A 21,561-nucleotide genomic window follows, 5' to 3' on the forward strand; every position below is an offset into this window, starting at 1 on the left:
CGATCACCATACCCCTCGTAAAGTCGTCTGTCTGCTGGAAATGCCTCCGTTGACGGCGGCCTGGCATTCTTAGCTATACACGTGTCCTGTGGCACACGACAACACGTTCTACAATGACTGTCGGCTGAGAAATCACGGTACGAAGTGGGCCATTCGCCAACGCCGTGTCGCATTTATCGTTCGCTACGTGCGCAGCACAGCGACGCATTTCACATCATGAGCATACCTCAGTGACGTCAGTCTACATTGCAATTGGCATAAAGTTCTGACCACTCCTTCTTGGTGTTGCATTTGCTCTGTCAGTCAGTGTATTTAGACAGTATGAGCTGCAAAACAAAGTGCGTGTTTCCAATAGTAAGTTAAAAACCACATCCAAGCTGATGGATACCATGAAGTAGTGTAATATAACTAAGTCATTGATTGTACACATTTTCATATGCCACGGAAATGTTTTATGTAAATCAAAGGTTTTCATTCGTACGGCATTCAACTAGAAATGAAATGTCGTATAGCTTTTAGTGCCGGGAGTGTCCGAGGACATGTTCGGCTCGCCAGATGCAGGTCTTTTGATTTGACGCCCGAAGGTGACCTGCGCGTCGTGATGAGGATGAAATGATGATGAAGACAATACATACACCCAGCCCCCGTGTCAGCGAAATTAACCACTGATGACTAAAATTCCTGACCCGGGACCCCTGTGGCCAAAGGGCAGCACGCTAACCATTTAGCCATGGACAGTATTCAACTAGAAACATAGTATACGTATACCGGACTAGTTGTAGCCAAGACCACAGGTGATCCAAGTGCAAGAAACACTTGTGTGGTCGTGCGGTATACAATGGAGTATCAGGTGACAATAAGTGCGTCCTCTGGAATAGCAGAATGTCCGTCTCCGTAGCGTAATGGTTAGCGCTATTAGTTGCCGTCCTCTGGGGCCCGAGTTTGGTTCCCGGTACTGCCAGATATTTAAGAATGGCAGGAGGGCTGGTACATGCAGCTCACCTCCATTGGGAGGGTGTCTGAAATGAGCTGCACCACCTCAGGACGAGGACATAAGTTTACTAACAACAGAATGGGCCACAACGGAAAGGAAACGACTGTGGGGGAAAGAAACACTGTTGTCCCCGAATATCTTCAACACAAATCATATTCTAAAATTGCAAGTGCAATCGGAAGAAGTCGAGTGACTGTGCAATCCATCATTAAGAGCTATAAGAACAGAAAAACATTTACCAAGGGTGAAAGAAAAGGTTGTCCACAGCAGCTTATTACAAGAGAGACAATTCTTTTAAGGATGACAAATTCGGAAAAGAAATCACTGTAAGGGCAATCTGCACAATTCTCAACCGTTCGGGCTACAGAGCCAGGGTACCTAGACGAAAATCCTACATTAGTAAAAAGAACAAAAATGGATGTTGGACTTCGCGCAGCGGTATTTATCCAAGACAAGAGATTTCCGGGATGTGATATTATTTACGGATGAAAGTAAATTTAATATATTTCACATCGATGGTAAGATATTGGTCTGGAGGAGACCGAATGCAGAACTAGATCCTCAAAACCTTCAAACCACGGTGAAGCATGGAGGTGGTGAAGTCATGGTATGCGGATGTATAACAGCCTCCGATGTTGAGAAACTTGTGTTTGTTGAAGGTAACATGAACAGATTTGTGTTTTTGAATATCCGCAAAGATAACTTATAACAATGTTGATACCTTAGGTCTTGCGAGTAATTATTACTTTCAACAAGACAATGACCCAAATCATACAGCGGGCGTTATAAGTCTGTGGTTTCCGTACCACACTCCACTCATTCTCAGAACTCCAGCTCAGAGCCCGAGCATCCGTGGAGTGAACATAAAGCAAGAGTGAGAAAATACGAAATTCATAGTAAAGCAACTTTGAAAGTATGTCTGTTACAGGAATGGCTAAGTATTACGTTAGAAACTAGAAGAAGATAGGTCTATTCCATGCCAAAGAGGTTGAGAATCGTCGCCATAAGACCTATTTGTGTCGGTGCGACGTAAAACAAATAGCAAAAAAAAAAAAAGTTGAGAAAGGTGATACATAGGAGTGTTATGCAAACAAAGTATTAAACCAGTTGTAGCTTTGTTACAAGTGTTATTTTCAGTCAGTGTATGAAGACGTATTTCGCAGTCAGAAAAGCACTTGATAGTATGTTTCTGTAGTACGTTTTTTGAATGTTTGTTTATTTCCACTCGCATACTATAGTTGTGAATGGACAATGAATATATTTCAAATCCAATTAGTATATTTGTTGTCATGTTGACAAAAATGAAGTTTACTTTTCTGCTCTGTACTCTATGGATACCGGCTGCATATATTGATGAGTGAAAACAAGATACATTATACTGTATTAATAAATGAAAAGAATTTCAAAGCCAAATGCAGTAACAAATGGCCACATGTTTATTCTCCAATGTAGCAACGTTTCAAATCGGTAGTTTTAACTACTTTGAATTTTGGGAGTACGTAAAAACGCGGAACTGTGTGCAAAGAAATTATTGTAAATTCTAATCCACTCATTCTGTTAAACCTTTTTGATCATAATGAGTTACGGTTACGTCTTCCGTATGCATTTGTTGCAGTCTTTCACTTCTGCCTTGTTTCCTGGTAATCTCTTCGTTACTTTATAATTATGCTACACCTGCGTATTTGAGTAACGTGACGTAACATATTCGTTAACATTCATGATTATTCGGTTGACGGAACATTTAAACAGTTGTCTTTGAATGGATTGGCTTCGGTGGTAGGATTATGTTGGGCTAATGGAGGATAGGCTACCAAAAAGAATAAAGAGCTCAACCATGAATGGTGAGAGAAGCATGAGACGTAGAAGACGGTTACTAGACTCGATTTTCATGTATTTTAAAAGGAGATAGAGGGAGATACCTTTACAGTGTTAATTATGGCCAAATTTAATTTAATGAATATTTCCTCTGATTTCATTAAAGGTAGGAGATTGAAAGTTTTCCGGGATTTTTTTTGTAAACTTCTCCACATACTTTGATGGAGTAAATTTTTATTCTCATATTTTGTGCTTGAACTGTAATTGTTCAAATGTCTGCTATAAATTTTCTTCATAAACTGAACAAAAGTTGTAGCATAAAACATAAACAGATAATTTTTTTTTTTATTGGCATGTTGAAACTTGTTTAGTATAACTACTGTACTGTACATTGGAATTTCCTCTGTAGGTTCTAAGAAAATGTTCCAGTTACAAGGAATAGTTCACTGACGTTAAACGAGTTCTGAAGTTGATAAACGTATCCCTCACTATGGTACATCGATGTCATATTCGTTGTTTTCCAGTAGCCTCTTCTTCACTACCAGGGTCCTGTCCTTGGCAGGGTTTTCCTGATTTTCTTATGCTCCTTTCTCAGTTTTTCCTTCTGTCGTCGACTAACTTCATTGCTTGAACCGTGTTGAATCCCAGACAAAACCCCATACCTTGGACTAGATTACTTTTGAGAACCTTTACTTATTTATGAGTTGCTGTGACATCAAATACTTCAAAATACGAAGTTTTAATGTTCACATGTACTGTGATTTTTTATCGGGCCCGACAGTGTAATAAGAAGAAACTGCTGTGGCAAATCCGTGAGGGAAGTACGGAAGTAAAGGCAGTGTCCTCGCCTTTTATTTATCGTGTGTATTAGTTTGACATACCGTATTGTGAATTCAGAGTTGTGTGGATTTTTGGAATGATGGTTCTCACAATAGACGAGGAGGTCTTTATATCGTGGACCATTATTTCCGGTCACACGGAGTGGAGTATCAGAAAATAGGCCGAGTTTGCTTCACGTTAAATAACAGTACGAAGAGCGATTTAATTAGGAGGCACCAAATAACAGAATAATGTTAGTTGTCTTTTAGATGTTCCGTCATACGGGGTCAGTCTTCTGTTAGCGAAAGGGAGCAGAAGGGCTGCCAAGAACATTCATCACAAACGAGAATCATGGACGACTTCTCCAACAGGTGTTTACATTCCCCAAAGCATAGTCTGCGACGAACATCGTTGAAACTCAGTTTGTACGATAGGTCTGGAGATCATCTGATTTCTCGTGGAACTCCGTTGTCGTACTCTTGCTGTTCCCCTGATTTCACGGGCCCGGATGCATGCATATGGGGCATGTTGAAAATCATTTTTCAGGACAGATGACCCAGCTACAAATATTCCCGAATCACGCTGGAAAATAACGATTTTTTTGTTGTTCATGTTCAGTGATCTCCAGAAACGTTCTGAATGATTAGTGTCACGTGATGGTACTGGAAACGTTTTGTACCTACGCAGGTGAATAACATTTCAGTGTCGTTTGTTTTACCGCATACGGTATTTATAGTTGGTCCTTAAGTCATGTAAGATAGCTTGAATTGAAGCTAAACGTCTGATTAATTTTCACTTCAAAATCAAAAATACATAATTTTGGTGGATAACCTGCTTCGGCTCGTTTGGTGGCAATATTTTATTTATTTATTATGGCTTCTTTCATGTGGCGAAGTTAGGGCACACGGCCCTCTCTTACACTTAACCACAATACAACAAATAATATTAAGGTTGCCTATTACTAATTATACTACTTATACTATTTCCTAAATTAAGCTTAAGTTACACACCCATACAACATGCAGCTTATTAACTTATTAGCTCGTTACTTCAGTCCTCTTCTCTATCTCACACAGACACTTCCACACACACACTTACAATGTACACACTTATCAACTACCCTTACGTTTACATTATATAAAACTAACGGAAACAATTTTTAATTTTACAATTACCAATCACACGCACACAATACACACCAATACACACTTCAATCGGTAACTCTCAACAGGAAGTCTCGGCAAGATATTTTACATTTGAGGAAAGAGTCAATGCCCCTGACACTTACTGGCAGGGAATTCCAAAGCCTGGATGGAAACAAATGAGAACATTTACTAATTCAAGTTATGGAGGCGCTTAGGTAATTCACGAAGACTTACGAACTGAACATTGAAAGACATCATAGTCTTTGACCTTCGACCAGGTCCAGTGTGGGACTACTAATACTACTACTACTACTACTACTACTACTACTACTACTACCTGTATGAATAGTATTTGTGTATCAGTTGATTGATATGAAATACATGATAGACTATCGAAGAAGATCGGCATTCGCTGAATGTGTGATAAATACCTCCCCTGGCGATTAATAGTGTGGTGTAGTATGTCTGTTATCGAAAGTAGAAATCTACTTAAAATTAAAATGAAATATTCTGTTTACAGAGGCAGTTACGGGAAAGACGGAAAACCAGTGATCCCAACCTCTCGACGAAAAAGTAAGTACTTTCAGTCTTTTTTTTTTTTTTTTTTTTGTAGTAACGTTATGTGATGAACTGTGGTAGGTTATTATTTCTGTAAATGTATTTCCATGTCTATGATAGTTAAAAGAATTATATCCATGAATCTGAAAAATGAATAAACAGCGAACGCTATCGAAGATTTTCTGAATAGCGAACCATCTCTACTCTCATTTTGATAATTTCCTAAGGAGTAGATTTTAGCTATCGTGCTGGCGTTCCTATAAAACTTTAAAAATCTTTTCAACTAGTAACATTAATTTATAACGAGAATCTGCCCTTTTATATTATTTTTCGTCTATGCAAAGAATGATTGCAATATATTGGGAATTGTACGTTCTTCCAATAATGTGAGGATACTGACACCAGGAAGGGAGGTTTGTGCATTTGTTTTGATGATCGTAGATATAATTTCGTTGATTAATCTCAGAAACGATCATGAATTAGAGTATACTCATCCCAAACTTCACCATGAATAAAGACGTTAGGCCTATGTATCTTACCTATCTATAAGACTGCACGGTTGGCCTACCTCTGAGCTGAAATCTAGTTTTAGGCGTGCCACAAGTCTATGATTTCTGTAATTTACATGGCTGTATGGAGGAAATGTTCATCATTAAAACATATAACCCATCTTCGCAATGTTCATATGTGACGCTGTTGATGGTGATTCGCCTGTCGAACAGGAAACCCCTTGTTGTTATTCGACAGGAGTAGGCTGTGTGCCGACACTCTCCCTACCTCATTATCATCACACACACCCGGTCGTCCTTGTGTGTTTTTGGAGACCACATGCCATCATTATGATCATGATCATCTTCGTCGTTGCTGTTTAGAATTTTGCTATTATTGCTTGATATTCGGCCGAGTTGTGTTCCTGTTTGCGCTAATTTACTAACCGAAACGTGTGAGGGTGCAACAAATTGTGAGGAATATTCCTAGAGATAAAAGAAATAAAGGGAGTCGAAAAGGCAACATTGCTTCTAATTAGCTGATGAAATATCACGCTTAGTCGATATCCGTGAGGACTGGGGCTGAGTCGGAGATACGTCGAACTATTTTAACATTAAGATGAAATGAATGTATAAATGTTTATAAATTAGTTGACGCAAGCCCCCGTGTGTTTTGTTGATTTTTATTAAAACAAAATTATTTTTTTTGCAATTGGCTTTACGTCACACCGACTCAGATAGATCTTACGGCGACGATGGGACAGGAAAGGGCTAGGACTGGGAAGGAAGCGATCGTGGCCTTAATTAAGGTACAGCCTGGTGTGAAAATGGGGAACCACGGAAAACCGTCTTCAGGGCTGCCGACAGTGGGGTTCGAACCCACTATCTCCCGAATACTGGATACTGGCCGCACTTAAGCGACTGCAGCTATCGATCTCGGTAAAAAAAAATCACTTCTAAAACTATCAGATTATTTTCTTCAACCGAGTGAGTTGGCCTCGCGGATTGCGTCACGTAACTGTGAGCTGAAGTTCGGGTGATAGTGGGTTCGAACCTCACTGTCGGCAGTCGTGAAAATGGTCTCTAGGGAGTTGGGTAGTGAAGACACATGTAACATGTAGGCCTACTTCAAACTTTTTGTCCAATCTGACCATCATTGGTTAAGAGAATGTAAAGGGCATCTGTCATAAGTGCCAATGCAGTAATAGACTTCAAAGGACTATCTATATTCTTCAAAACTGCTACTTATTAATTTCTTGAGGTTAACTGTAAATATGTCTCTCCCATGACAACGATACTGTGTAGAAAATCTATTTACACGAGATTCTGACTGATCTCAGACTTTGAAACAATTATTTCGAAAATTTTTTGGTTTATTTTCACCTGGATTGATTTTGTCATCACGAGTTTGTGTAGAAAACAACAGCGTGCGTATGTTCGCCCCCATCCCATCATTGTGTGTAACAATGTTATATGCAGTACAAGATCTCAGTAAGAAAAACAGAAAAATACTGAACGTATTGCTACCTCTGCTTTCCCTTTCCACTTGCGGTCTCCATTATTAAGAGATTGTATTTCTAGTGCATGCATTCTGTACGCCACTGGATACTACGTCACATATGCATGAGATGGCGAAATGTAAGAAAATAGTTGTTTACCTAGTCTTATCTTAAATGATTGAAATGTATGGAATATCTCCTTTGGTAAGTTATTCCAATCCGTAAATGCCCTCTTCCTGTAAATGATTATTTGCCTTAATTTTTCCGTTTGAATTCAAATTTTATTTTCATATTATGATCTTCCTTATATTTAAAAATCCCACTCATGTTTATTCGTCTGCTAATGGCATTCCACCGGGCGAGTTGGCCGTGCGGTTAGGGGCGCGCAGCTATGAGCTTGCATCCGGGAGACAGTGGGTTCGAACCCCACTGTCGGCAGCCCTGAAGATGGTTTCCCGTGGTTTCCCATTTTCACACCAGGAAAATGCTGGGGCTGTACCTTAATTAAGGCCACGGTCGCTTCTTTCCTACTCCTAGCCCTTTCCTATCCCATCGTCGCCATAAGACCTATCTTTGTCGGTGCGACGTAAAGCCACTAGCAAAAAAATGTCATTCCAAACCATCTTTTCCAACATAACGCTCAGTCGAGCAATTTGTGTCCTTACTCCCAAGTCTTTCCTGCCCAAAGATTGTAACATTTTCGCAACAGTGCTCTTTTGTCGGAAATCACCCAAAACAAATCGAGTTGCTTTCCTTTGAGTCTTTTTGCAGTCGCTCACAATCCTGTATGTTATTCATGACTGTATACGGTGGAACATCACCCAAAAAAGCCTTATCTTTGATTCCAGTTCTTTACTTATCGTTTAAAACATAAAGGTCCAATAATACTGCCTTGTGGAACCTCTCTTTATCATTATATGATCAGATAATAATTCACGTACTCTAATTCTTTGAGATATGTTTTCTGGAAATTTGTTGACCCATTCAATCACTCTGGTATATATAAGAAAACATAAAGGTCCAATAATACTGCCTTGAGGAATTCCCCTTTCAATTATTACAGTATCAAATAATGCTTCACCTACTCTAATTCTCTGTAGAAATGTAGCCACCCATTCAATCACTCTTTTGTCTAGTCCAATTGCCCTCATTTTCGTCAGTAATCTCCTGTGTTCTACCCTATCAAAAGCCTGGGATAGTTCAATAGTGATGCAGTCCATTTCACCTCATGAATCTAAAATATCTACTGTATCCTGCTGGAATCCTACAAATTGAGCCTCACTGAAATAACCTTTGTAAACCTGAACTGTCTTCCATTAAACCAGTTAGTAATTTTGCAAGTTTGTCTAATATAATCAGAAAGAATGCTTTCCCAGAGCGTACATGCAACACATGCCAAGTTGACTGGCCTGTAGTTATCTGCCTTGTGTTCATCACCATTTCCTTTGTACAATGGGGCTACGTTGGCAACTCTCCATTCATTTGGTGTAGCTCGCTTCATGCAAACACTAATGAAATGGTTATTTATTTGTACTTCCTACAATGATAGGCTGCCTAAATCTGACAAAGTATACCATAGCACTTGAGTATTGAATGTGTATTTAAGCATGAATAGTTTTCTGGAGTTAATCCTTCTCGTATGCAATACTGTAGAGGTGATTTCTAACAGTTTGAGTGGATATATCCCAACCTATTGCTTTTTGTATATCCCCAGATATCTTATCAATTTCAGCTGCTTTTCTAGTTTTCAACTTTTTTAACTTCTTGTAAATATCTTTGTTATCATTGGTAAATTTCATTACTTCCTTAGCCTTTTTCACTTTATCTGCCTGGACATTGTCCTTATATTCAACTATCTTTACATACTGCTGACTAAATACTTCTGTCTTGTGTAAATCCTCACATGTACTCTTCCATTGTTCATTAATAATTCCTGGAATGTTCATCCTAGAACCTGTTTCTGTCATAATGTACCTAGTCGTGCCCTTTCACTTTTTGCTAAAATTCATATTATTGCCAATTATTCTTGCCATCGTGTTATCCGTAGCTGACTTCATGGCAATTTCCTTCAATCTCTCCTTAGTTCCACTCCATTCCTAATTGTCTTTCCAAAATGTACCTCCTTCTTAATCTCTTTATTTCTCTGTTGTAACTTTCATACTCCTCAACAATATTACTTTAAACAGAATCGAGTAAGGCGGTGTTGACATGAGTGCCTGATGTTGAAGGAGACAAACTCTCGCAGTCGCCGATCCAAGACTCCTTCGATCACTCGTCTAATTACAGAACATATTGTGATCGGTCTGCAGTTTCTCATGGTACAAATCCAGTCCTTAACATACGTGTGGCTATAGTGGCTATTATGGCAGCTGGAACGTCATTTTTAATTATTCTAACAGTGACGTGATCGGGGTCAGATGAATTGTCCACTGCACTCTGTTAAGAGCTGAAGACATTTCTTCCTTAAATATCACTTGCTCGTTTCCACTGTTTAACTCAAGTCGCTCGGTTTCTGTAATATTGGAGTAATAACCTTCACAGACCATATCGTTCGGTTGTCCACACGTATCTTCACAATAGTCAAATAGCTCATCACCTGGAATGTCACACATTTTGGCGTTGGAATTAAGTACAGATCGTACGGCTTTCCTTCGCTGATTGTAGTAGTAATATTGTGTAACGTGATACCTGTACTCTCTACATTTCAGTCTGTCTAGTTTCGTTGCCCGTTCGGGGTTGGTTGAATGTTTAAATTTCCTTTGTCCATCTGTATTTGTGTTATATTTTCTATGTTGATAATAATTACGAGCTGGATGATAAGGACCTGGAAGCAAATCTACTGCCGAGGATAATAAATGAAGTTCAGCTGCCAATAACCTTGGTAAAATCCTCGTCACTCATGTCGTTCGAAAACCTTTGCTACCGTTTTATTAGTCCCTCTCTAAATTTAGATGTCGAAGCTTAAATATATTTAGCATTGCGTGCGGTGGAGTGCTGACTTTTTCGTTGCAGACTCTTATCTGAAAGCAGAAGGTTAATACTACCGGCATGTGCAGATACTAATATTTGGCGATGTACGGAAGTATTGGCCTTGCTTATATGAGTCTTAACCTCAGTCTTGTCCAATCTAACAATCATGGGCATAAGATATATCCAAAGGCTATCTGCCATAAGCTGTTTATGTAGTACACGCGTGCACAGAAATGGTGCCCCGACATGAACAACCAACACTGCTTCACTCCAGAACCGAAAAGGTGGGGAAGGGAGTGAACGGATAGTGCTGAAGGCACAGTGTATGTACTGCTATACATCCTCCACTGTGCCTATTTCAATCAAAACTGTCTTGCAGCGGGCTGTCTATCTGCAGCAATACGTTAAGCGAGGAGATGGGGAAACACTATGCTTTGATTATATCGGGACGCCATTTCTGTGCATGCTTAGTACTAGACTTCAAAGGACTACGCGCGTTATATCCTGGCATTTTCCTAGAGAACGGAAGCTATAAACTATACTTTGATCGGGATATCATATCAACAGCGTCCTGTCGCAACAGTCCAGCTATGCCATAAATGACCAATATGATACATCAGTCGCGATAATAGCCTAGTTCTCACCTGTCAATCTTCGGAAGGGTGCGAATGAGAATAATCAGTCATTACCCTTTTAGGACTGAACGTGTTTATGAAGAGTGCTCCTAAAATGAGTAACCAGCTGTTCAAGTGATCTAGTGAAAAGGACCAGTGCGTACTTTGAAGTTCCTTTTTCACCAGTCCGTAACTTATGTTGTAAATAAGATTTCATATTACTTTTTCTCGAAGTGTTGAAAAAACTATACTTTTTTTAAATAGGAAATGCAAAACTGGAGATATTTAAAATAAAAGAGCTATTCTAAAATTCGTTTTAGGTTTAGACTGATGCTTTCACGACGCGTAGCTGTAGACATGATTAGTGTTGGCTACTGAATGCATGATTCGAAGCAGTGTATCGATTCATTCAAGTGTCCGAGTAAATCGATTCACAGGGACGGCGAGCTCACGGCACACGATTCAGCTTAATCCCAGTGGACAGTGCTGAGTGGCGCACTCACTGGACGTTGACGGGGAGCCGAGCTTCCGCTGCAGCGAGACAGTGAATCATGGCACATCGAAAGAATCGTGAACGAGCGCGGCTCAGTGAGACACAAGATACACACGGCTCCTTATCGGCTCACTGGACACGCGGAGAGCCGAGCTTCCCCTGAGAATCGTGAACGAGCACGGCTCAGTGAGACACAAGATACATACGGCTCCTTATCGGCTCACTGGTCACGCGGAGAGCCGAGCTTCCGCTGCAGCGAGACATACAGTGAGCCATGACACACCGAAATAATCGTGAACGAGCGCGGCTCAGTGAGATGCATGATACACACGGCTCCTTATCGGCTCATTGGACACGCGCAGAGCCGAGCTTCCGCTGCAGCGAGACATACAGTGAGCCATAGCACACCGAAAGAATCGTGAACGAGCCGGCTCAGTGAGACACATGATACACACGGCTCCTTATCGGCTCACTACCAGAGAGACATACAGTGAGCCATGCTACACTGAAAGTATCGTATGCTATAATGGACTCTTGAGCTCAGCTCATTTGAAAATAATACCCATTTGCATTCACTGTCCTCTTCTTACAGGGAGGTTTAAATAATAGATGGATTTATTTGCAGTGTTAAAAAGGTAGTCACAACATAATTTTGAAGTAGCTACAGTAGTAAGTAGGTAGGCTATTAGGTTATACTATTTATTAGTTTAATGTATCTTAGTATTATAACTTAGTTGACATTTGACAATTAAACTCGACTCTAGCTTGCCCTATGACTATGATTCATGCTCATGACCACTCAAAAGTACCTGTTTTATATTGAGAAGAACGGCTCAGTATTCTCTCAGTTCATATGTCACATCGTTGCACAAAACTTCAATCATATGTGGACAGACGCAATAACAGTATGTTGAATCAGAAAACCAGCGGGCTACTGTACATCTCGGGTAGCCTATACAAAATATGACGATTAAAAAAAATCCTCAGCTGATAGAAAAATACATATTTTCAAAAATGACTGAGCGAGTTGTCGTGCGGTTAATATCGCATGGCTATGCGCTTGCATTCGGGGGATGGTGGGTTCGAATCCCACCGTCGGCAGCCGTTAAGATGGTTTTCCGTAGTTTCCCCATTTTCACACCAGGAGATGCTAGGACTGTACCTTATTTCAGGCCATGGCTGCTACCTTCCTAATCCTAACCTTTCCCACCCTGCGTCGCCGAAAACCTTCGATGTATTAGAGTAACTAGCATTTTTTTTCTAAGAAAGGAGTTCATAGTATGAAGACCAGATGGCAGCTGCGAGCACTGAATGCTGTTGCTGCTCTCTTACCAGCACATACTACACAGATGCAGTAGGAGCGGTGACCAATGAGCCGTGAATCGTATCACTGTATCGATTCAGAAACGTGGACGGAATCAAATGAATCGATTCAGTAAAATGAATCGAATGTCCCATCACTAGACATGATGATAAGCTTTTGGGCCTTCTTAAGACGCAGAGCAGAGTTCTCTGCGAAACTTAAAGAATTTTACCTTGTTTTCTTGACACTGCTAAGCCCGAAATCTTATTATAATGTCTACGCATTTTAGGTTAATTACGTCGACGAAATATCTCCAACTGTCATCTTACAAGGGAAGTGTCACACTTTGCCTGTTTCCACTCCATGGCCCTGAAACGCACCTCTGAATCACGCGTATAAGCAATCGGAAAGCGATGCTAGTCGCTACAGATTGGATTGTACAGCCAGCAGTGTAACTGCGAGCAGAAAACTGCAAATCGTGGTCCAATACAGCTTGCCAGTGTGGCTGGGATGTCCAGCGGTGCCGTCGTACCGTTTGGCGAAGTGGGATTTCAGCTTCAATTTTGGGGCTGAAAACCACAGATTGGTAACGTATAACAACTATTTCCAGTCACTGGAGAAGCCATTGTGCCAGTAGCTGTCCAGGCCGGTGAAAAACAAACGTCTTTTGAATTAACTGGCAACTGGTGTTTCCCCACCACTGATCCCGAAGCCTTCACTAGTGACTGGTCCCGTGTAAACGCCCCTTTACTGCCATGTTGCATTTCAGCGAAAACACGTGTAACATACAGTGCATAACATTGAGGTAGATCAATTATGATTTGGAGGTGCATGTCGCTTTGTGGAGTGGAAATTATCGAAATCATCAATGGCATCATGGACAGATGGGGTTATTTAGCATTTTAAAGAACAATATAAAACAGAGTGCAGTAAAAATTGGGTTGGGGTCCCGCTATATCTTTCAGCAAGACAAGACCCCAAGCTCACACCTGATATTTGCAAGCAGTGGCTGATATGGAACGTACCAATGCAACTGCCAACTCCTGCCCAATACCCTGACTTGAGCCCCATAAAACATGTGTGGGTCGATCAAAAAATTAGTGTTTATATAAGGAAACCTCAATCTCTTGAACAGTTAAGAAGTATAGTCAACGAAGAATGTGGTAAAACCGACCCAAAAATGTGAGAAACTGGTTCTTTCCGTGTAGCGAAGGTGCAAGGCAGTCCTTAAGGCCAGAGAATACTCATCGGAGTATTAAATCCAAGGTAACAAATGTTTTTCAATGAACTTTTCATTTTCTTCTGTAAGTGTACAAACAAGATTGTTGAACGATGAAACGTCCGGTTTTGGTAGATTGCTTTATTTTTGTTAAATTGTAAGATCACAGATCTGTTTTTTATTATTTACATTGTTTATCAGTGTATCTGTTACGATATGGCAATAAAATACAACACAATAATCTATATATATATAAAGTAACTTGTCCTGACTGACTGACTGATTCATCATCGCCGAGCCAAAACTACTGGACATAAATGAATGAAATTTTGAGGATATATTCATATTAAGATGTAGGTGCTCGCTAAGAGAGGATTTTTGGATATTCCGTCGCTAAGGGGGTGAAAAGGGGGTGTGAAATTTTAAAATGAGTGTATCTATATCTCAAAACTTTATAAGTTTACACATGTGAAAATTGGTATTTAGAATCTACTTTAAAAATAAGGAAACCCGTATTTTTTTATTTTCAGAAAATCCCAATAGGATGGGTGAAAGAGGGTAAAAAAGGGGTTGAATGCCATTTAATCAGGATACCGGTACTTATATCTCAAAAACCGCAGACATTACAGACCTGAAAATTGGAACTTTTGTTCGCTTTTGAAAATTAAGAAACACGTATTTTTTTGTTTTTGGAAAATCCAATTAATAGGAGGGTGAAAAGGGGGGTTAATTTTTTAAATGAGTGCATCTATATCTCAAAACTTTTAAAGTTTACAGATGTAAAAATTGGTATTTAGAATGTTCATTAAAAATAAAGTAACACGTATTTCTTTGTTTTCGGAAAATCCCAATAGGAGGGGTAAAAAGAGGTGAAAAAAGGGTTGAATGCCTTTAAAGAGAATGCTTATATCTCAGAAACTGAAGATATTACAGACTTGAAATTTGGTGTTTGGTATCTCCTTTAAAAATAAAGAAACACGTATTTTTTGTTTTTGGAAAATACAATTCATGGTGGGGCTGAAAAGGGGGTGAAATTTTAAAATGAGTGTATCTATATCTCAAAACTTTTAAAGCTTATAGATGTAAAATTTGGTATTTAGAATCTCCTTTAAAAATAAAGAAACACATATTTTTTTGTTTTCGGAAAATCCCAATAGGAAGGGTGGAAAAGGGTGAAAAACGGGTTGAATGCCTTTAATGTAGCTACTTATATTTCAGAACCTGAAGATATTACAGACCTGAAAACTGGTGTTTGGAATCTCCTTTAAAAATAAAGAAACACGTATTTTTTAGTTTCGGAAAATCCAATTAATGGGGGGGGGGGGTGAAAAGAGGGCTTATTTTTAAAATGGGTGTATCTATATCTCAAAACTTTTAAAGTTTATAGATGAAAAAATTGGTATTTAGAATCTCCTTTAAAAATAAAGAAACACGTATTCTTTTGTTTTCGGAAAATCCCAATAGGAAGGGTGTAAAAGGGTGAATAATGGGTTGAATGCCTTTCATGAGGCTACTTATATTTCAGAACCTGAAGATATTACAGACCTTAAAATTGGTATTTTGGATCTACTTTAAAAGTAAAGAAACATGTATTTTTTCGTTTTTGGAAAATCCAAATATTGGGGGTGAAAAGGGGGGGGTGAATTTTTTAAAACGAGTGTGCCTACATCTTAAAACTTTAAAATTTACAGATATAAAAATTGGTAGTTAGAATCTCCTCCAAAAATAAAGGAACACTTTTTTGTTTCCTGTAAATCCTAATAGGAAGGGTGTAAAAAGGTGAAAAATGGGTTGAATGCATTAATTGAGGATACACATATCTCAGAAACGAAAGATATTACAGAACTGATAATTTGCATATGGGATCTCCTTTAAAAATTAAGAAACACGTATTTTTTTATTTTTTGGAAAAGCCAATTAATGGCGGTTAAACAGGAGTGACAAATTGGGGTGAATTTTTTGAAAGACTATATCTACAGAATATCTTGGAAACGTAAAATGTTACAGACGTAAAGAGTGGGTGTAAATCTCCTGTAAATGTAAAGTAATATAGGTGATTTGTTTTTGGAAACTCCACTTGAGGGGAACTTAAAAGGGGTGAAATTTTAAAATGAGAATTTTTACAGTATATCTAAAAAACTTAACATGTTACAGAAGTGAAATATGGTATTTTTTATCTCTATTAAACATAAAGAAACGTGTACTTTTAGTTTTCGAAAATACCACTTGGGTGGAAGGGGGGGTTGTAAAAGTGACTGAAAATGGTGATGAATTCTTTTAATTAGGCTACTGATATCTCAAAAATGAAGATGTTACAGACGTGAAATTTGATATTTGCAATCTGCTTTAAAAGTAAAGAAACACATATTCTCGGAAAATCCAATGAAAGGGGTGGGGGGGTTAAAGAATTGAAAAATTAATTGACTGAATTGTATGAGAATACATACATCTAATAAAAACTAAAGTTGATAGAGACGTGAAAACTCTTATTTGGACCTCCTTTAAAAACAAAGAAGAACGCGTTTTGGTGGGGAAACCATCTTGGAGGGCGGGAGTGTAAAAGGAGTTGAATTCCTTTCATGAGGACACATAAATCGAAAACTGAAGAAGTTAGAGTCGTGAAAATTGGTATTTAGAAGATCCTTTACTATTAAAGAAACAAGTATTATTTGCGGGAAAATTCACTCAAGGGGGGAGGGGGGATTATTGTGAAATGAAGTGAAAAAAGTGAATTATTTTTATGGGGATACTTATATCTCAAAACTGAAGGTAATAGACGTGAACATTGGTGTTTGGAATCTCCCTTAAACATAAAGAAACAAGCATTCTTTTAATTTTTTATGGTGGTGGGGGTGGATGGCAGTAAATAAACTTAACTTCGGTGGTGTGTAGGAGGAGGTGAGACCAATTGATTTTACTGTTATTAATGTAATTATAAGGATCCTCCGTTGCTCAGGCGGCAGCGCGCTGGCCTCTCACAGCTGGGTTCCGTGGTTCAAATCCCGGTCACTCAATGTGGCATTCATGCTGGACAAAACGGAGGCGGGACAGGTTTTTCTCCGGATACTCCGGTTTTCCCTGTCATCAGCTATTCCAGCAACACATAATAATAATAATAATAATAATAATAATAATAATAATAATATTCCGGACCGTCCTCAAATGTGCGGACCGCGCTGGAAACGGCTCCTGGACGGGTAATGACTAAGAATGCAGTCCGGCCGCGGGTTCAGTATCGCCAAGGCACCCAATATGACACCACGCCGGATCTCCTGAAGGATTTTATCCATATTAAAAATATTATAGGAAAAGGTGGCAAAGATTTACGGACCCAACTCACGGGGAGGAATACCTGAGCCTAGCCCGGGAAGTACGAAATCGATTGCTGGAAAGGAAGATTTAAATGTGGGAGGAAACGTGCCGTAAAATCATAGAAAACCAGTCAGATCGGGAATTTTGGTGGATTCTCGCAGCAAACGAGTCAGATCGCGAATATCGGCGGATTATATATCTAATACAATAAGCATTCAGTTATACATTTCAGTTATAATACCGTAGCGAAGCACGGGTATCTTGCTAGTTGTACATAAAAGTTTAACAGATATTTCGTTGCAATAAGACTGTTATGCACTGTACATGCATCAAACTTATTTTCCTATCTGACCCATCATGGGCATAAGAAAGATGCCAGAGGCCATTTGTCACACTGACACGGAGGAATTACTTTTGATATGGAGAATTTGGAAACACGAAAAAACAGTGATGAAATTCGAAGATTGGTTCCTGAAGCTAGAAAAGCTCTAACTTAACTCTTCTTGACACTGCATCGCGCAACACAGTATCAGAACAAGTAATAATCGGCGTTATTAAACCCGGTAGAAGTACCTCAAATAAGGCTATTTTCACCCTGAGAATTTTGCTAATATAGTTTTCGTAGAATACCTTTAGAAATTCATAGATTTTTAAAATATTTTAATGCATCCAGTGTCTTCCCGATATTCTTCGTGCTTTTTCCGTTTCCTCCTTGATCAACAATTCCAATAACTCCTCACACAATACCAAAGCGGTCTTACTGACTTTTGAATTAGAGCACTTCTGTCTTCGGACATTCTGGCAAAGTTCGTATGGGCTTGAGCTCGTCCACCTTCGACTGGCTTTGCTATAACTGGCACCATGTAAACGGCAATTACTGTCCTTCCAGTCACTAGGCGCCATTCGCATATCTATTTCAAGTGCAACTGGCATACCAGTCACAGGAATCGTGTAAATTTACGCTAAATATCCTCTTCATTGTCCTTCCTTCCTTCCTTCCTTCCTTCCTTCCTTCCTTCCTTCCTTCCTTCCTTCCTTCCTTCCTTCCTTCCTGTATTTTCCAATCTTCATTATAGTTGTAGGAATTGGCACAAAGCATTATATACAATAACAAATCTGAGTAATCAGGATTTTCCTTGAGAGTAGAAAAGTATGAATGCCGTTTAATTGGTGGTGTTATTGGTTGTTACAGTCGCCCACGTTACAGTATTGCGTACTTCACTCAACCATTGGTCGTCTTTGTGGCCAAGCACTCCAGCAGCTCTTTGCAATAAGCAGTAATTTGTTTTTTATGACCGGCAGCGACCGCGTCACAAATCGTTTGCTTGCCTCTTGCTTGCCAACTAACCAACTTCCGCTTCCGGCGGTGTTTTGCTGTGCTAGTGCTCTGGCCTTGCTATTCATCTCAGAAGAGCCATGAACCCAAGGCTTTGTAAAGTATTCTTCCTATACATTGCAGGATGTGAGCAGTGTATAGCAATTGTGTTACCTTCTAAAATGTGTGGAAGAATTTGTTGAGTAACGTTCTAAGTGTGTATCATTGGCCTACTTGTTTCTATGACACTGGGAAGTTTGAGTTTGTATGTTGTTTATTTTCCTAAACTAACATCTACTTATACGACATTTGTGACATATTAGTTTTCAATCTAATTTTAGTGGAAAACTACTGTATGTTCTGTGGAATACTGTGAAAGCTATCTGTGAAGTATTTCTTTCTTATGGCGATGATGGGATAGAATGGGGCTAGGACTGGGAAGGAAAAATCTGCGGCCTTAGTTAAGATACAACCCCAGCATTTGCGTAGCATGAAATCAGGGAAACCACGGAAAACCATTTTCAGGGCTGCTGGCGGTGGGGTTTGAACCTACTATCTACCAAATGCAAGTTAACTGTTGCACGCCTCGAACTGGGTAGACAATTCCATCGGTAAAGTATTTCTTAGTTATTAATTGTACATTGGTGGAGATGGTGATTGCGGGGTGGATGGGAGAGGAGTTTTCACTTATTCTGTGTTTTATATAGAACAATTCCCGCGGAATTGGCAAAGTTCAACTAAGATCGGCGAACATAAAGGAGTATGGAAAGAATCAAAGCCACTGGATAAAGAAACCAAATATTCGTCACTCAGTATTGTTTTTCTTCGTTCGCTTGTCCCAAAGAGCCACACTACTCTCCCAAGCAAATTTTGTTGTAGTCGGTTAGCCATGCTCTGTTTTGTAGAGGATGCATAGCAAGTAGTACGATTCCCTCCTTTGCATTGAAAAGCAAATAATAGTAAATACCAACACAGGAGATCCTTCAAAGCGAACGTTCTGTGACTACTTCAACATATATTAAAGGTTCGTTAAACCCGTAGAATCTTTCGTCATCTTCATGGAATTGATATTTGCTGAAGAGAAGGAACATCATGGACTTCTAATACTGTGCTGATGGTTCTTCATATGTCCTCAAAACATTTTCTTTCTTTAGAAAATTCTGTTCTTGTTGCACGGATCTTCGTAGTTTCAAAATATCCCATTAAATTTGGTTAGATTAGAATCTGTGATTTTTGGAATAAGTCTTACCATCCTGAACAACCCGTGCAGTGTATATGGCCGGCAGTTGAGCATTATTCTGTTGAATTGAGTCTTATCCATTGTTTTGACTGGTCCTAAATATCACATTGGTGTGTGACGCAGAATTACCGTTTAAAAATGATGATAGTAATGTTTCCCAACTGAATTTTGCCACCATCGTACTTTCTCTATCGTCCTACCTACTTCCTTTGTTCCTTCGGTGATTCCGGCTGACTTACCTTCTCACATGTTACGAGGTTGACGTCTTAGTCACCTGCACATTACATCAGAAAATTAACTGGATCGTACCACAGTATTCATGAGGCCATCATTCATATAATTTACTACTTACGCCACAGTACCGCTGTCTCTTGCCACTGGGTAGAGCAAAATGTAGCTTCCACCGAAGTCTGTACATTTATTGCTGTGGCAGTATGAAGGTATGGGTGGTGCTGAGTAGTGACTTTCGGAGCACGACTATTACAGTGCGTCTGCATGTTATGGAAGGTGTTCTTCATTGGGCTGGCCCAGCATGGAAGGCAATGGCAAACTGCCTCACTCCTCATCATGACACCACCATCAGGTTTTGCTGTTTCCTTACAACTGCATAGACTGTGGTGGTGCTATTTGAGGATCCATCCAGCTTCCAGATTGAAGACTTATACAGTGAAACCCCTCTAAGTTGAACACCTACGGTTCGTTAAAAATGTGTCCAATGTAGTGGGGTGTCCAGTCTACAAGGTAGGTGTAGAGTATTTCAAGAGTACACTAACTGTGCAGAAAACACTCTGAGTTATTGTGCAGTGGATGTACATAATAAAAGCAGTAGTTCTTTGAATTTTATACACGGTACAGTACATAAACTGAATTTCATGCTTACTAAAACAAAAACAAAAAAACAGTATTGTCATATGTTTTATTTTGCATGCACAGTATTCACCATTTACTGCTTAGTGAAAAAATCAGTCACAAAACAGTTTTATTTTTTCAGTTTTGTACGTGCTCATTCTGATTTAAATTTCCTACATATTCCGAACAGAATTTCAATCATTTCTGATTGGTTATATAGAAACGCATAACGTTCAAACTCATTAATACACTGCACAACGGTTTTGATGAGTATGTCGCACCTTGGGGACAGAAATGGTTTCTTCTTCTTCTTCTTCTTCTTCTTCTTCTTCTTCTTCTTCTTCTTCTTCTTCTTCTTCTGAAGAAGACAATTTTTCTTCTGAAGATATAACTTTTTGTAACAATCTATCACTAGTTCCAGAAATATCACCGTGGGTTTTCAACACATTATGGAAATCACTAAAAAACCCAACGTTTCACAGTTCACTGCGGAGGACTTTAGGGAGACATATGAGTTCCTCAGTTTACACGTTTCATATTGTTTCTTTAGGCACGTCCATCCAAGCACCATGGATCCAACAAACTGCGTCGAGGGCCGTGTAAATTCGATTGCATTGTTACACTTATCAGCCAAATTACAGGAAGACTCTGCCTTAACATTGTTGTTTTTAAATGCTCTTGGACAGGCAGCATTTTCAATTACAATGTTAGAACTGCTTGCGCTAAACAAAATAGTTTTGAACCTGTTCAAACTGTTATTTAATGGCTGTCCAATGTCCAGAGTTGAGGGGTGTCCAATGTACAAAGGATTTTTAACATGCACATGTATGAGCAATTAAACGGTGTATTCAGTATATGTCAAATCAAAAGGGGTGTCCAAGCTATAGGGGTGTCCAAAGTGAGAAGTTTCACTCTACATACATACATA

The 21,561-nt window shown here is 39.3% G+C and overlaps 1 protein-coding gene across 9 annotated transcripts in view; it reads left to right on the top strand.

The window, feature by feature from the left end:
- RhoGEF2 (Rho guanine nucleotide exchange factor 2) overlaps window positions 1-21,561 on the top strand; it is a 1,252,673-nt gene that overhangs the window by 933,123 nt on the left and 297,989 nt on the right. For all 9 annotated transcript variants that reach the window (XM_067136513.2, XM_067136515.2, XM_067136508.2 and 6 more), the window contains one exon: window positions 5,294-5,346. In XM_067136513.2, the coding sequence (XP_066992614.2) occupies window positions 5,294-5,346 (53 nt within the window). The remainder of the gene's footprint in view (window positions 1-5,293; window positions 5,347-21,561) is intronic.

This window comes from Anabrus simplex, chromosome 1, assembly GCF_040414725.1.
Source record: "Anabrus simplex isolate iqAnaSimp1 chromosome 1, ASM4041472v1, whole genome shotgun sequence".
Classification (NCBI taxonomy): Eukaryota; Metazoa; Arthropoda; class Insecta; order Orthoptera; family Tettigoniidae; genus Anabrus; species Anabrus simplex.